This window comes from Anomaloglossus baeobatrachus, chromosome 3 (genome assembly GCF_048569485.1).
Source record: "Anomaloglossus baeobatrachus isolate aAnoBae1 chromosome 3, aAnoBae1.hap1, whole genome shotgun sequence".
NCBI lineage: Eukaryota > Metazoa > Chordata > Amphibia > Anura > Aromobatidae > Anomaloglossus > Anomaloglossus baeobatrachus.
Window position 1 is genome coordinate 314,041,927 of NC_134355.1, and position 17,315 is coordinate 314,059,241.

Sequence of the window (17,315 nt, forward strand, 5' to 3'; positions counted from 1 at the left end):
GGGTGCATCTTTAAAAACGTATATGCAGCCAACAAAAGACGCCTAGTGTGGACAGCAAAATCGAAATCTCATAGACTTTGCTGGGAGAAGGAAATGCATGCATTTAGGTGCATCTTCGTGACCTCAAAAACGTACCAAAAATGCAGCAAAAGATGCCCTGTGTGAACTTAGCCTTACAGGGAATTAGACCAGGTGGGTTAACCTTTGCTTACCATGTACATCAATGAGCCTTGGGCACCAATGACCCTGTTACCAGTTCACTATTTCTACTTTTTGGACTGCTCTTTGTAGATACTAACCATTATATAGCGGATCACCATAAAAGGCCATCCATTTATATCAATATCACAATTTCCTCTCTTCAGATCAATTTGCATATATCCTTAGGTTTCACTAAATGTATTACTTCCAGCAAATCATGAAAGGGAATCTGTCAGCAGGTTTTTGCTACCTCATCTCAGAGCAGCATGATGTAGGCAAAGAGACTCTGAATCCAACGATATATCACTTAGATTACTTGGTGCAGCCGTTCTGACACAATCAAAGGTTTTAGTTTTAGGATGTTGCAGTGCTCAGAAGGCTAACCCCACCCACACCAGGTTTTCAGTGTACATTTCCATAGACAGAAGCTTCAAATCCCAGAAGGGGGTGGAGTCGGATACAGCTCATGTGCTCCTAAGTACAACTAATGATAAAGCAACAGAAATGTAAACTAATATTGCAGGTAAACAAAAACCACACTTTATGATAAGAGACACATGGCTGAAATATAATTGTTAACCCTTAGAGCATGCTGTCTTCAGATTACACAGCAAAAAACAGCTGACAGATTCCCTTTAAGAACTGACTGTTTGACTTTCTGCCTAGTATATCCCATCACTTCACAGATGCCAATGAGGTAATTAATGCAATTATTGTCACAAGTGGTTTTAATACTTTGGGTGTTTTTATATTTATAAAAAGATTACTAGATTGTAGCAAATCTGTATATATTATTTTTCTTGGTTTTCCATTAAAATACTTTTTCAGTACAGACAAAATAAAAATTTCCTTCTGTTCTCAGGACACAGAAAAACAATGTCTTGAGAACAGAGGGTGGGCTATACAAGCAATGACGTATTTTAGGAGAAAAAAAAGCTGGCCTTTTTCCATCATGCCATTTAGCTACTAGCTAGGGATATGAAGACAAATCAAACAGTTTATAGAATAGAATGATGTTCACTATTGAGTCAATGAAGAAATGTTTAACATTAACCACGATTAGGTATAAATCTGCTCATCAGATGCTAACCCTAAGACCAGCAAGACGTCGGGAGATTGTTCCTGCTCTTTATTCTTCAAACTTCAGTCCAAGAAGTAAGTACTATTAGTAAGTACAAGACAGCATTAACCATAAAGCAGAAATGCATGAAAATATATCTAAATGGCATACAATTATTATGAATATAGGTATATTAGATTATTAAATATTAATATTTCATATTGATTGTATTAAACATATTATAAGATTTTTTTATATTATATGTTTTATATTATTGTAAATATACTTCAAGTACTTTTCTTACTCCATATTTTTGTTCCCAAAGAGCTTGATGTTGTATATCTGCCAAGTATTACCTTTTACAAATTCCAGGAAAGAAAAAGTGTCTAGCATCATTAAACAAAAATGCTGTGTCGCAATCCTATGTAAATGAGGACTGGTGGCATGTAATTTTTGACATGTGGTAATCAAATATATTTGTTTCATAACCAAAGTCTAAGGTCATTTAGGGTAATACGGAAATTACTTTGATTTCTGGGACAGGTTGTTTTGTAATCTAATTTAAATCTTTGCTTTAACAATATTAGCCACATAATACTGCTATCCATCAGGTCAAACAATAAACATAAAACCTGGAATGATACATATATACAGTATATATATATATATATATATATATATATATATATATATATATAAATATATGGTAAAATAAATATTGCGCGTCACCAATTCTCTAGGAAAATATATTTATAAAGGTGATATTGACATGAATTTCTCATCAGATGTCAGTAACAACCCATCCAAATCACACAAGCAAAAAAAATCAAGCTATACACAAGTACATCTCAATAAGTTAAATGTCAGCAAAAAGTTTATTTATTTCATTAATTCAACATAAAAAGGGAGAGGCATATATTATATAGTGTCAGTTCAACCAGAGTGATCTATTTCAAGTGTCTATTTCTGTTAATGTTGATTATTATGGCTTATAGCCAGTGATTACCCAAAAGTTATCTCAGAAAATTAGAATAATTACCACAAAACACTTGCAAAGGCTTTCTAAGCATTTAAAATGGTCCCTTAGTCTGATTCAGTAGGCTACACAATCATGGGGAAAACTGCTGACTTGACAGTTGTCCAAAAGGCAGTCATTCACACACTGTACAAGAAGGGTAAGCCACAAAAGGTTGTTGTTAAAGAAGCTGGCTGTTCACAGAGTGCTGTGTCCAAGCATATTACTGGAAGCAAAAAGTGTGGTAGAAAAAGGTGAACAAGCAACTGGGATAACCGCAGCCTTGATAGAATTGTTAAGAAAGGGGGTCATTGAAAAATTTGGGGGAAATTCATAAGGAGTGGACTACTGCTGGAGTCAGTGCTTCAAGAACTGCCACAAATAGACGTGCCAGCATGTTGCTTCTCTTCTTTTTCTTGCACTCTCTCTTGGGCTCCCTTGCCTAGACAATTCCATGGACTCCGGAGATCCGTTTTGTTCCTCCCTTATCCACAGCTTGAGGGACTCTCCATGAATTCTCCTGACATTCCCTCTTCCCCCTCTCAACTGGATCTTTAATAGCCTCATATTCTTTTCTATGCTATATATCCACTGGCATATATATCCACCAATAAATGATGCGCAATTTCTCAGCATTTGTTTAACATACTGTAACTCTTTAGGGTTTTTCGAATACATGTACAAACTGCTGGATTCTGCTACATGTATATATCTTTGTGAATACCACTGTTGAATATATGCTTTGAGCTTTTTATCCTGTATATCTCAAACGTGTATTATATTTTAGATGCAATTTTTCTATTATTTCTTTTAGTATATGTTTGATAAAGGTCTTATAGACCGAAATGTTACTTGTATACACCTGTTGAGCCACCATTAAATCAACCTATTTGACACAGCATCCTAGATCTGAGTGCTGGGTTCTTTCTAATTTAAATGCGCTTCAAAATGCTTTTTTTTCAGCAATGGAGCCTTGTGTGGTGAGTGGTGTGCATGCAAGCCATAGAGGTTGAGTGCATTATTTATTATCTGGTTTTTTTTAAACAATTGTAAGTGCGATTCCAGGTCTTTCTGAAGCGCTCCACAGGTGGTCCTTTGCTCTTGGACAACTCTTCTGGTATTTCTTTTAGTTCTTCTGTCTGAAATTTTGCTGGGAGCACCTGGTTGTGGCCAGTTTATGGTAAAATAATGTTCTTTCAACTTTTGGATTATGTATCCAACAGTGCTCAATCGAGCGTTCAGTTGTTTAGAAATTCCAAAAAGTCTTGAGACAGGTCACTGGTTTTACCTATGATGACATATTTTTTTTTCTGTGGCACTTTGGAAATGAGACACATTTTTCTATGCCATCAGATGAACCAGCTATTATTTTTCAATATGCAGTAGGATTGCTTTCTAATTACTGATTCATATCAACTTGAGTCATAACTTATCATGGCTTTTTGCACTTCTTTTTTTCATGTGTTCAATACTCTTTCACTGTGTCATATCTCATTATTACACATAACTTAATTTATAGACTCTATGGTTTGATTTCTTTGCCTGTGTGGATTGAATGGGTTATTACCAACATTTGCTGAGAAATTCACGTCAATAGCACCTTTAGAAATATATTAACTTAGAAAATTGGTGACGTGTTCAATATTTATTTCACCTGCTGTATATAAACATATATACCATACACATACAGTCATAGCCGAAGGTGTTGGCACCCTTGAAATTGTTACAGAAAATGAAGTATTTCTCCAGGAAAATGATTGCAATTACACATATTGAGTTATACATATTTATTTCCTTTGTGTGTATTGGAATAACACAAAAAACACAGAGACAAAAGGCAAACAGGACATAATTTCACACAAAACCCCCAAAATTGTTGGCACTGTCAACTTAATATTTGGTAGCACACCCTTTGGAATAAATAACTGCAGTCAATAATTTCCTATAACCATCAACAAGCATCTTACACCTCTGAAATTGAATCTTGGTTCACTCTTTTTTGCAAACTGCTCCAGGTCTCTCAAATTTCAAGGGCGCCTTTTCCCAACAACAATTTTAAGATCTCTACACAGGTGTTCAATAGGATTTAGGTCCAGAATCATTGCTGCCACCTTGAGATCTCTCAAGCGCTTTGTTTCCATCCATTTCTGGGTGCTTCTTGAAGTATGTTTTGGGTCATTGTCATGCTGGAAGACCCATAATCTAGGATGCAAACCCAGGTTTCTGACACTTGGCACTACATTGCGACCCAAAATACTTTCATAATCTTCTGATTTCATGATGCACAGTCAAGGCATCAGTGCCAGAAGCAGCAAAATATTCCCAAAACATCTTTAAGACTCCACTATATTTGACTATAGGTATTGTGTTCTTTTCTTTGTAGGCCTCATTCCATTTCTGTTAAACAGTAAAATATTTTCCTTTATCTTACAGCTCTATCTTGGTCTCATCTGTTCACAAGATACCTTCCCAAAAGGATTTTAGCTTACTCACATACATTTTGGAAAACTGCAGTCTAGCTTTTTTATGTCTCTGTATTAGCAGTGGAGTCCTCTTAGGTCTCCTGCCACAGCATTTAATTTCATTTGTAGACGGATAATTTGTACTGACATTGATGTACACGGAGTTTGAAGAACAGCTTGAATTTCTTCGTAACTTGATTGGGGCTGCGTATACACGCCATCTTTCATTAATTTTTCTCTGCCATACACATCCTAGATGGGGTACCTTAGTTAGAGAATTTGGGGACATTACCCCATAACAGTGTCAGCAGCAGATCCTCGCCCCATTACAGTGTGTCATGATTACACTTTTTGCTTAAAATTTTATTTTCCCATTTTCCTTCTCTAAAACCAGAGTGCGTCTTAGGTCCGGTGCGTCTTATAGTCCAAAAAAAATGGTATATCATATGTCTTTACTTTTATATGGTACTTTATACTGAATCAGGCACAATAATGATCGCATGCTCCAATAGATGCTCCATTTATGAGGAGCTTGTTCTTTAGAATTAAAATGTATCTGTCAGCTGAATATCATGCTTTATTGCTTTATGTTACAAGTACAGGTCTGCTTTCCTATCATGCAGATACGTGAGATGGACATAGTGAGGAGGGTAGAGTCTCATGTATTTGATTGCTCCTTTTAGTCAAAAGGCACAGTACTTTTGGTCCATTGGGAGTAATAGGAAATTAAAACGTTCTTTGTATATATAAAATATCCTCAATGTTTCCAGCAGAAAAAAAGCAGTCCACAGAGCAATGAAATGCAACACATGAGGCCCTATATTGCTCCATAGTACAGTGGAATAATAATGGACTCCATGTGGTATAGTGCATCATGAGTACTTAACATTATTATTATGATCATATAGTCATGGACAGTAGAATTAAACTTCAAACATTTCTCTATTTCTGCTGATATGTTCTTATTTACAGATGACATACAGAGTAATATTTCTCGCTACAAGCCAAATAACTTTGATAAGAAGATACTTAAATGGACGGGAAGATACAAGTCAGAAGATGACATTCCATCAACAATTCCGTAAGAATCAAAATGTGATACATTCATATATAAGGACACGCCTACGACAGCTAATACACTACAGAAATGGTAAAATAATAACCAAAAAGCAACAGGAAACACCTCAGCAAGTAATGCAGATTTAGAATAGTCATCAGTGTGTCATCTTCATATACTCTTGGCTGAAAGTGTTAGCTCCCATGAAATTGTTCCAGAAAATGAAGTATTTCTCCCTGAAAATTATTGCAATTACACATGTTGTGTTATACACAAAAAACAGTGAAAAAAAGGTAAATTGAACATACAGTATTTTTTGAATTATAAAATGCACTTTTCCTCCCAAAACTTTGGGAGGAAAATGAGGGGTGCGTCTTAAGATCCGAATGTAGCTTACCGGGGGGGGGGGGGGGGGGGGTAAAGAGGGGTCACAGAAGGCAGGGGGAATGCTGTGCGGTGCTGCTCTGTGCCGAGGCTGTGCAGCGTGGCTCTGCTGTTTGCGGGGTGGCTCTGCTCTGTGTGGGATAGCAAGGCATGCCAGATAATGGCAGACAGAGTCAGTGCGTGCGCAGATGGAGTTCTCGGCTCAAGCTCTCATCTGCGCACGTGTCGCCTCTGGCCGTCATTTCTTTGAAGCCCGCGCCGCCGACATCTTTAGAATGGCCCGTTCCTCACCGCCTGCTGCACAGAGCAGCCCAGGTACATATCAGCCCCGCACAGCCCCGACACAAAGCAGCCCCGCACTGAGCAGTGCCACACAGAGCAGAGCCACGCCGCACAGTGCCAGCACAGAGCAGTCCCCGTACAGAGTAGTGCCGCCCAAGCACAGAGCAGTGCCGCAGCACCGCGTCAATGCCCGCAGTGATCATCTGGGCCCCCCTCTGCACCACCCGCAGTATCGTCCTACTCCAGCACCGTGCCTGCCTCCTGTGACCCCCACTTCACCACCGCTGTCCCCCTCATCAGTAAGGCAAAACCGGATTATAAAATAGACCCCATATTTTTTTTACCTTTTTTTCTTTCTAAATTTGTGGTGCATCTTATAAACCGCTGTACCTTATAAAATGAATAATACGGTAATTTCATTTAAAATCCTAAAAATAGTAACGACAAAATTGTTGCCACCTTTCCAAAATAGTGGGTAAACAGCATTGTTTCAAGCATGTGATGCTGATCAAACTCACCTGTGCAAGTAACAGGTATGGGCAATATGTAAACCAAGATAAAGAAAATAGACTACAGTGAGCTCTTTGCATTGCTGTCTCTGGAGTCTGTCTATGGTCTCAGTGATACCCCTAAAAGGTGAGAATTATAGAGTCTCCTTCCTGGCCCTGCTCCCGAGCAACTTTGAGCTGAAACAAACTCAAGCTCCCCCAGGTGGGATCGGGTAGGAGGGAGATTAAACCCACCAAAATAGACTGACAGGGGAAACCAAACCTTTGTCGCACAGCTCACACTCACAGAGCTATAAGACAATAAGAGATAAGGAAGAAAACAAGAGCAGCGAGGAAACAACAAGAATATGAGTAAACTCCAGAACATCTCCACGCAAAAAAACAACACTTTCCAGATAGTCTGGGACACCAAAATATGCAAGCCAACACAGTATAACCTAAAGCTAGCATGGGTAGAAGATTTCATCCTGCTTAAATAATGAGAAGAGCAGATGTGATTGGCTTCCTCACAACATGTGATCAAAGGAGCCTAACAAGCAGGTTAGCAGAGGTTAACTCTTGCTAGCATGACTTTGACTGAGCACACAGCAAGTCAACACCCAAGTCTGCCTGTGTTAGGTTATACTCTAAATCTCACATTGTAAAATCTCGCATTGCACTCGGACCAATGTTAGTCAATGAGGGAGAGCAGTTAGTCAGCTTTTCTCGCATCTAGATTCTGGATGCGAGAAAAGCAGCAGTATGCTGCGATTTTCTGCTAGAGCTGTATCCCTCGCACCCATTTAAGTGAATGGGTGCGAGAGATACATCGGACTGCACTCGGATGTTATCCCAGTGCAGTGCGATATACGCACAGGCTGACAATGGAGGAGATGGGGGGATTAACCCCCCCCCTCTCTTCCGCAGCGCCCGTCCTCAGCTTCACAGCTGTGACGTGATTGTAGGATCGAGTCACAGTCGCATGACACTCGGCTCATGCTCGCAGCAGAGCCTGAGCCAGTGGTCATTAGCATATCGCATCCGATGCTGTCGCAATGGATGCCATACGCTCGTCTGAGTCCAGCCTTAATCAGAGACACAAGAGAAACCATTGGGCAGAGTGTCAAAAACTGCAATGTGAACAGAGCGTGACACTACCATGACAGTCGGCGAAGTTAGTGCAAAACTCTGTGTGACAAGAGGTGTAAGAAGCTTGTTGATGGTTATCGGAAGAGATTGATTGCAGATATTTATTTCAAACAGTGTGCAACCAAATATTAAGGTGAGGGTGCCAACAATTTTATCTGCCACATTTTTGAAGTTTTGTGTGAAATTATGTCTATTTTGCCTTTTTTCTGTTTTCTTTTTTTTTCATTTTTTTTGTAAATAAACGTGTAAAACAAAGCGTGATATTGCAATAATTTTCTGGAAAAAATACTGAATTTCTTTAACAATTTCATGGGTGCGAATTTGGAAAAGTGCCAAAAATTTTGTCAGGCCCAATTTTGGGGTTTTGTATCAGTTTATATCCAATTTTCCTTTTTTCTGTTTTTTTTTTGGCGTTGTTCCAATACACACAAAGGAAAATACATGTGGATGGCAAAACATTTGTAACTGCAATCATTTTCTGGGAGAAATACTACATTTTCTGGGACAAGTTCAAGGGTGACGACACTTACGACCATGACTGCATTATACAATATGTGGAAAATTCAATGAGTTCTACTAACTATATTTTATCCACTTTGGTGTTTAGTTGCTAAATCTATCGCAGGTGAATTGAAATATAGCAGTTCCAGTTTGTATCCTATAAGAAAGACTTGTATGTTCTATACAAAAGGGAAGAGAATATTGGTTGAGAATGAAAATAAATATTCCACTTTAACAAGCATTATTCCAAAATGTTTACATGACTCTAAGCCCTGACAGTTCCTCGTAATGTTAAGAAACATAATTACGGAAAACCATGACTACTGAGAAACAGACAAAAGAGTGTGAACATGCATCTAACTTCAAACTCCGGCTACATAGGATAACACCTTTAATACAGGGATTTGCCACTTCTGAATGCTTGGTATATCTACATTGAACATGTAACTTCCACGTTACTATCACTAATACTCCTGGTGGCTGTCTTCTCAATCATGGGGACATATTGCCTTCTGTACAATTAGCAGTTGTGTCTGTATTTAAATCTTGACAAAATCTGCATCTTATCTAAACATGAAAGGCTTAGCACATCATCTACTTGGAAATTTCGTCTTTGTTCTAAAGCCAAAGGCAATAACTCAATTTCCAGTAATGGAAATGATCTGTTTACAAAATCCCAGATATTGTAGTGTGACTAAAAAGGCTTAAGATTACATGATAGTGTTCATTGTACAGTATCACCGATTCATCTTGTATACTCTTTATAATGTTACTGAATTTCAATACCATCCAAGGGAAATTATACAAAACAGACCTTACCCAGTTCAACACCATGCCACTTTCTGACATTCATGACTAGGCACATTTTAGGTTTTCTTTAATTTTTCTTTGATAATCAGTTAAACTATTTTGGTGTTTGTTTTCTTTGTAAGGCTATGTGCGCACTAGACCATTTTACTCGCGGATTTACCCACGGATTTGCCGTGGAAATTTCTTGAGAAAGATTAGAAATCTTTCTGCAGACATTTCCCAGCAAAACCTATGTGTAAAAAAAATAGCTGTGCGCACGCTGCGGATTTTACTCAAGAAAATTTCTTGAGAAAATTTTCTCGAGAAACTTTCTTGAGAAAATGAGCATGTACATTATTACCTGCGGAATACCCCCGGAATTTCTATACTTGCATGTGTCAGGAACAACTTGCGGAAAATCCGCGGTGAAATCGCAGTAAAATCGCGGCTAATCCGCGGTAAAAACACATGCGTTTTTACCACGGATTTGGTGCGTTTTTTTCCCCGCAGGTGCGGGAATCTTCAACTCCCAGAAAGTCTCTCAAGAAAGTTCCTTGAGAAAAAGTTCATTTCTAGTGTGCACATAGCCTAAAGGAGGCCTAATTTTTATGTAATTTTTTCTATTGCTGATTTCTCCTGTAACAGGGGCTGGCATATTCCCCCAGTTACAGGGCAAATGCAACCTCCTGAGCTCAATTGGGTCCGAAAGACCAGTAACTCCTGCATGCTGGAAAGGAAGGACAAATCAAGACTAGCGCTTCCAGCATGGTGTATACAGCAATCAATCAAGAAGGCAAGGATGGTAATAAACTGTCTCTGCCATCTCTCTGAGGATTCCAGCTGTGTCTGACAGTGGCTCCTTACTCCAACTGGAACAGCAAGGACATTCATTTTGAAACTTCTCTGTGGAGTCAAATATAACCCACCTTGACATTTTAAAACATTCAGTGTTCCACGAGTCATTGTAATTTGTCAACGGCCACTCTAAACTGAATGTACCTGCCCTCGTCAGATCGCAGCTGCTACGCAGTTTGAAGCTGGGCAAGTACCAGCATGGGAGACTGATTGTAATTTGACAGTAGATTTTACTAAGCAAATTCCATATATTAGAAAGTAGATAGCTTGGACCTGATGAAGTTGGTGTACTTTCTTAGCACATCTATTTTTTTTTCAAAGTTTTCCAACCGAATAGAAGAATAAGCATTTAAGGAGTTAATGGGAATCTGTCACCAGGTTTTTGCTCCTCCATCTGAGAGCAGCATAATGTAGAGTCAGAGAACCTGATTCCAGTGATGTATCACTTACTGAACTGTTTGCTGTCATTTTGATAATCAATGTTTTCTATGTTGCAGATCTAGCAGTTATACGCAGCTCATGAATATGCTGGACTACCTTTCAGCATGCTAAGTAGTCCTCTAATGATAATCTACTGCTGATTAATCAGTGATTTTATCAAAACTACACTAACAGCCCAGTAAGTGACACATCGCTGGAATCAGGATCTCTGCCCCTACATTATGCTGCTCTCGGATTAGGTGGCTAAAATTTGCTGAGAGATTCCCATTAAGCTTTGTCCAGGGCATAGCACTGCAATTTTCCTCTAAAGTTCCTATATAAAAAGGCAGCACAATTTACAAAGTCTCTTATATGGTCCCTGAAAAAAATACTATGAAATGGTCATTAAACGATTTGGGTGGTTTCATACACTGTTTTTACAGAATGCCACTGCAGTTTTTGAGTAAAAACACTTTTCTGACTTTTTGGATCCTACTTTTTAGGAGCCTATCTAGATTTAAAAAAAACATATATCAGTCACAGGCACTTAACACATTCAATAATTGCCGTACGTCAAGAACACGTTTTCCTCTCATCTAAATTTGTTGACACATACATTTAGATATCTAGATCTTTGTAAAGCTAAATTAAATTTAGAAAATTCTGCAATATACTTACTTCACCAATAATAGTTACATTCTCGAACCCAAAAGCCTATCGGCAACATATATCAGTGGGGTAATAATGTATTTTTATATGGAATAAGATAACATGGAAAGTAAATGCTTCCTTTACTGCTTTAATTTTCCATTTCACGCTCAGGTTGGAAATGCTGGTCCGAGCTCGGAACAAGGCACGCATCCAGGCTTGCTACATTATGATCGCAATCACTGTGGTGGCCTGCTTTGCCGTGATTGCATCCGGTAAAAAGGTAGGGAAGCTGAAAGGCCATTGACTTCTCTGCTGTATCTTATCTAGATGTACAAAAATCCCACAGTAAACAAGTCTACATTAACGGATTTAAAAATCACTAAGCACCTTTAGGCAATGTAAAACCACTTTGTTCCAATTGATTATCTATAAAATTTGATGATGTCAAGCGCCATCTGCTGGTACAAGAAAACTCTACTTTTGGAATACTAACGGCCCTTTAGCCTTCTATAGTGTCAACCCCTCTCCAACAGAGTTTTTCCCAAGGATTTTTGAGCGGATTCTGCTCTAAGTACTCCTTGAATAAGGGCGCCTTTGCACACTACGACATCGCAGGTGCGATGTCGGTGGGGTCAAATCGAAAGTGACGCACATCCGGCGTCACTTGCGATGTCATAGTGTGTAAATCCTAGATGATACGATTAACGAGCGCAAAAGCGTCGTTATCGTATCATCGGTGCAGGCTCCGACATTTCCATAATGCCAGTGCTGCGACAGGTACGATGTTGTTCCTCGTTCCTGCGGCAGCACACACCGCTGTGTGAGAAGCTGCAGGAGCTAGGAACATATCCTTACCTGCCGCCGGCCACAATGCGGAAGGAAGGAGGTGGGCGGGATGTTTACATCCTGCTCATCTCCGCCCCTCCGCCGCTATTGGCCGCCTGCCGTGTGACGTTGCTATGACGCCGCACGACCTGCCCCCTTAGGAAGGAGGCGGGGAGCCGGCCAGAGCGACGGTCGCAGGGCAGGTGAGTGCATGTGAAGCTGGCGTAGTGATAATGTTTGCTACGCCAGCTGTCACAAGATATCGTACCTGCGACGGGGGCGGGGACTATCGCGTGCGACATCGCAGCATCGGCTTGCGATGTCGCAACGTGCAAAGCCCGCCTAAGAGTCCTATGCATTCCAATGGGAAAACATGACTACAGTGCAAATGGAGATGTTTTATCCACATGGAAAAATGAGCAATATGTCAGTTCTTGAGGTGTTTTACCAGAAAAAACAAACAAATAAAAAAAAACACTATCTAAGACCTTTTTCACTTGTACATGCAATTAACACACATGTATGACGGTGCATGGTGTAGGTCAGTATGTGTATCCGGGTGTGTTTTCTCCGTGTGCTAAGAGTGTGACTTCTGGATAGCACACGGACAGCATGAATTTGTATACTTACTGTCTCTGGCGCTGCTGTTACTTTCAGGTCTGCGGTGAGTGCAGTGAATATTCATGAGCAGAATGAGCGGGCCTGGAAGCAACATCAGCTCCGGAAACAGGTATATATAAAAATAAATTTATTTAAGGGACAGGCTTTTTCTTTGGACATGACAGCGTGTGGAGGACACAGACACGCGGTCTGTGTGAAAACATGGGACATGTGCACAAACCCATTGAATTTAATGGATCTACATGTGACATGTGTTTGTGTCTGGAACAGGAAAATGTGTACAGGAAACAGAAACATGTGGAGGAGGCCTAAATATGACTACTATATCACTAAAATAAAATAAAAAACAACAAAATGCTCAATTTTTATATTTGTTTAATGCGGTTTCTGGACTTCGATTTTTTTTTAGCCAGAAACCGCCTTCTTAAAATCTCCATGTGAACATACCTTTACTTCTTTCTCCACATGGAAAAGAATGTGGACATAAATACAACATGTGCACTGTAGTCAAGTTTTGACATTGAAATCAATAGGAAGTGGCTTTTCATGTGAATTTTGGAACAGAATTAATAGTCATATAGATTTCACTAGTTGCTGCAACTCAGTGCTTGCTAGAGATAAACTGTCTAAATATTACATGGTAGGTGTCACTGTATGTACCTCCATTTAACATATTTATATATTTTCTTCATATAGCTCGTGAATATGTTGTTATAGTGTACAGTACCTACCTTAAAACCAGTTGACAGCTTATCTACAGACACATACTTAGAAGATTTTATGAGTTCTTATAACACGCTTTTCCCAGTAAGGTTATATGAAGAGAAGAGAGAATTGATTATAAATTAATTAATTTTGCTTTAAATTTCCCCAAAAAAATAAATTATAACTAATCTAAATTTTTTAAGGTTTGATTTGTGTGAATTCAGCAATTGGCAGTGATCTGTCTCTAAATGTTTCTAGTCTCCCTTTCTTGACTCTCACCAAACCTGTACTGCTGTACAGCTCCATGCCCGATCCTCTGATTACTCCTCTGTGGCCTTCTTCATGTTCCGAGTCTTGAGATCGGTGCCACTCCAGACTAGGCCACACATCATTAACATCAATGGAACCACATTGGGCTTAGTCAACCAAGGAACCAAAAGATACGATAGAAGATTGGGAAATGGCCAAAGGGAAAAAGCCAAAAAGGGTCAATTGGAGCCCGTGTGTCATATGAACAGGTATGGGGAAGGCCAAGAAAATGGGATTAGAAGAATATTTTTAAATAATTCCTGAGATCTGATTCACACCAAGATTCAAATCAAATTGAGTAAATTTGCCCAAATAGAATTTCAGTAGAATAGCTCAACTCTAGTTGGAAGGTTAAGGAAATCACCAGAGCACATTCTATACTGTCCTTAATAAAACAGAGAATCTTAGCATATTTGAATATAGAGGCCAGCTGAATTGTAAATGCAGCTCTGGAGGTACATAATTAACTTTTTTGGAATGAAAACTAGCATAAGCAATCTCAATTTTCCAGCTTTATTTTTCAAGTATGAAATTTAATTGTGGTTGTAACGTGCCACGAGGTGGTAGTGTGTGTGAGGCACTTTCTATCCATGTCCAAACACGCTAAGGAAAGATGGGGTCCTGTGCCTCTGCATGGTGGTACTATTGGTGCTGTGGACACCTTCAGGTTCAGCCCTGCCATGCTCTGTGTAATGCCAGACCCCTTTATCCCCAAGATGAGGAAGCCAGACAAGTTTGTAAAGGAGTAAAAAGAGTCTTTTTTACTTAAAAATAAGTGTACGTACAAAGGGTACTGGAAGTTCCCTTCTGCATAATACAGAGGCGCATACAAAGTGGTTTCGCATTAAGCATGATACTTGTGAACGTTTCAGATGAACAGCACGACAATAGGGGTCATTCCATACCCTTAGTAACAAACGGAATGGAGCTCTTGTTAGCTACCACCTTACTAGACATACCACCAGTCTGGAAAAATCCACTTTCTATTCAAGGCTGTCCTCCAGAATCGAGTACAACAATGCTGCATTACAGCTGGTCCAGTACTAAAGTTCCCCCACACTCCTGCCTCAGAGAACTGCTGGTGCCCTTTACAACCTTAATTGTTCACTCATTACATGAAACGGACGTCCTGTATCACTCCCTGTGATTGGTTGCAGTGAGACACCTGTCACGCAGCCTGGGGGATGCGTCTGACTGCAACCAATCATTGGCGCCGGTGGGCAGGGGAAGCAGTGAATACGAGATGGAATAATGAGCGTCCGGCATTTTCAAAAGCTGGAGAAGCCGCCGGAGCAGTGTGACAGCCGTGCAGCGCTGTGCCGGTGGTCGGTGAGTATGAGAGAGGGGGTGAGAGAGACCGACCAACAGACCAACAGAGAGAGAGAGCCAGACTAACAGACAGAGAGAAAGAGACCGACACTGAGAGACAGAGAGAGACAGAGAGAGAGAGACAGAAACAAAGAGAAAGATTTTCTAACCAGAAAGGAATTTACACATCTGAGCATGCTCTGTTGCTAAAAGACGGAACCGTGACCGGAATCCGTCATTTCACGGATTGGACGGATTCAGGCGTCCATAGGCTTCCATTATAACCAACGACGGATGCCGATGGAATCCTGAGCACTGCGTTTTTTCCACGCTACAAAAAACGTTACATTCTGCGTTGCTTCTGCTCGGTGGTCATTCCATGACTGATCAGTCGCATAGCGGATGCAACGCAAGACCATCAGTCGCAATCCGTCTTTAATAGACGTCTATAGGGAAAAAACGGAATCCTGCAAAATATTTTGCAGGATACCGTATATTTTCAAGGCGATGGATTGTGACTGATGCAAAACAACGGAAGTGTGAATGTAGCCTAAGGCGGGCTTTGCACACTACGACATCGCAGGCCGATGCTGCGATGCCGAGTGCGATAGTGCCCGCCCCCGTCGCAGCAGCGATATGTGGTGATAGCTGGCGTAGCGAAAGTTATCGCTACGCCAGCTTCACACACACACTCACCTGCCGTGCGACGTCCCTGTGGCCGGCGACCCGCCTCCTTGTTAAGGGGGCGGGTCGTGCGGCGTCACTGCGACGTCACACGGCAGGCGGCCAATCAGAGCGGAGGGGCGGAGATGAGCAGGATGTAAACATCCTGCCCACCTCCTTCCTTCCGCATATCCTACGGAAGCCGCAGTGAGGCCGGTAGGAGACGTTCCTCGCTCCTGCGACTTCACACACAGCGATGTGTGCTGCCGCAGGAGCGAGGAACAACATCGGACCGTCGCGTCAGCGTAATTATGGATTACGCCGACGCTGTACCGATGATACGATTACGACGCTTTTGCGCTCGTTAATCGTATCATCCAGCCTTTACACACTGCGATGTCGCATGCGATGCCGGAAGTGCGTCATTTTCAATTTGACCCCACCGACATCGCACCTGCGATGTCGCAGTGTGCAAAGTGCCCCTAACTCTGTCCTTTCAATCAAGAGTTAAAAGGAAGACTGACCTCTTGTGGCCAGTAATTAGTACCACAGGACAACATTGTAGAAATACAAATATAACACAAATACGATTGTTGGCTTCAGGGGGTAATGTGACAACCTGTAGACCTCTTTACATGGTAACCCACACCCAGGCATGGCTTTATTAATAACAATAATGTTAATTAACAAGCCTGACCTCTGAATTTACATGTGGTTGTATCTATTTTGCAGGCTGCTGCACGTCATGAGTCACTCACCAGTTTGAACCTTGCAAAGAAAGAAAAGTGGCGTAAAGAAGCTGAAAAGTAAATCAGGAGATGGCAAGAGATGATGATAAATGATATGAAAGAATAATCCCGCCTATAGCACAACTTTTATAATCATATTCAAATCTGAAAGTTATAAAAGTAATTCTTATATCTGCAAATTTGTTGTCAGTGATGTATGAACTATTCAAAGTTCAATGGCTGTACTTACAGAATACATTTGTGCACAATGCAAAACCTTACTTATATATAAATAAAATTAGGTCATCATTATTAGTTTAGATTTTTCCACTGCAAACCAGTGTAATATATCTTATTAGTTGTAAGCATAGCTCCCAACTGTCCCAGATTCAGTTGGACTGTCCTGTTCTAAGGGAGACATTCCAATGTTCCAGCTGGTCAAGGCTGTGTCTTGACTTCCACTCATGTTCTTCAGAGTCTTCATCGCTCCGTAGCTCCTCCTTCTCCGGGGACAGGTCCGGCATCTCGGCTCTGCATCTTTATTTAGCAAAACGGTATGCTTTATCTTCTGCATCTGCGAGGATTCCAAAGATGGCAACTAATATCAATCACAACCCGTCCTAGATTTCAGAGGATATGGAGTAGTATTGGCTGCGTGAAGCACGAGACACAGGTCAGTCAACCTGACAGGACAAGGAGGAGTGGAGTCAGACTAAAGGTGAAGATAAACCCCTTTCTTTAGTTGACTGAGAATGAACATCCATCTCACTCAGCCTGACAGTTTTTGTTCGTCTATCTCGTTCTTCACGCAGTCCATCCTACTACATGTCCTGGCAGGTGAC

The 17,315-nt window shown here is 40.6% G+C and overlaps 1 protein-coding gene across 1 annotated transcript; it reads left to right on the forward strand.

Moving 5' to 3' along the window:
* Positions 1-1,162: 1,162 nt before the first annotated feature.
* Positions 1,163-16,770, forward strand: FAM162B (family with sequence similarity 162 member B). The gene is made up of 4 exons (XM_075338315.1): positions 1,163-1,356; positions 5,711-5,819; positions 11,486-11,594; positions 16,478-16,770. The coding sequence occupies exons 1-4, from the start codon at positions 1,212-1,214 to the stop codon at positions 16,553-16,555; spliced, it is 441 nt and encodes a 146-aa protein (XP_075194430.1). The 5' UTR covers positions 1,163-1,211; the 3' UTR covers positions 16,556-16,770.
* The last annotated feature ends 545 nt before the right edge of the window (positions 16,771-17,315 follow it).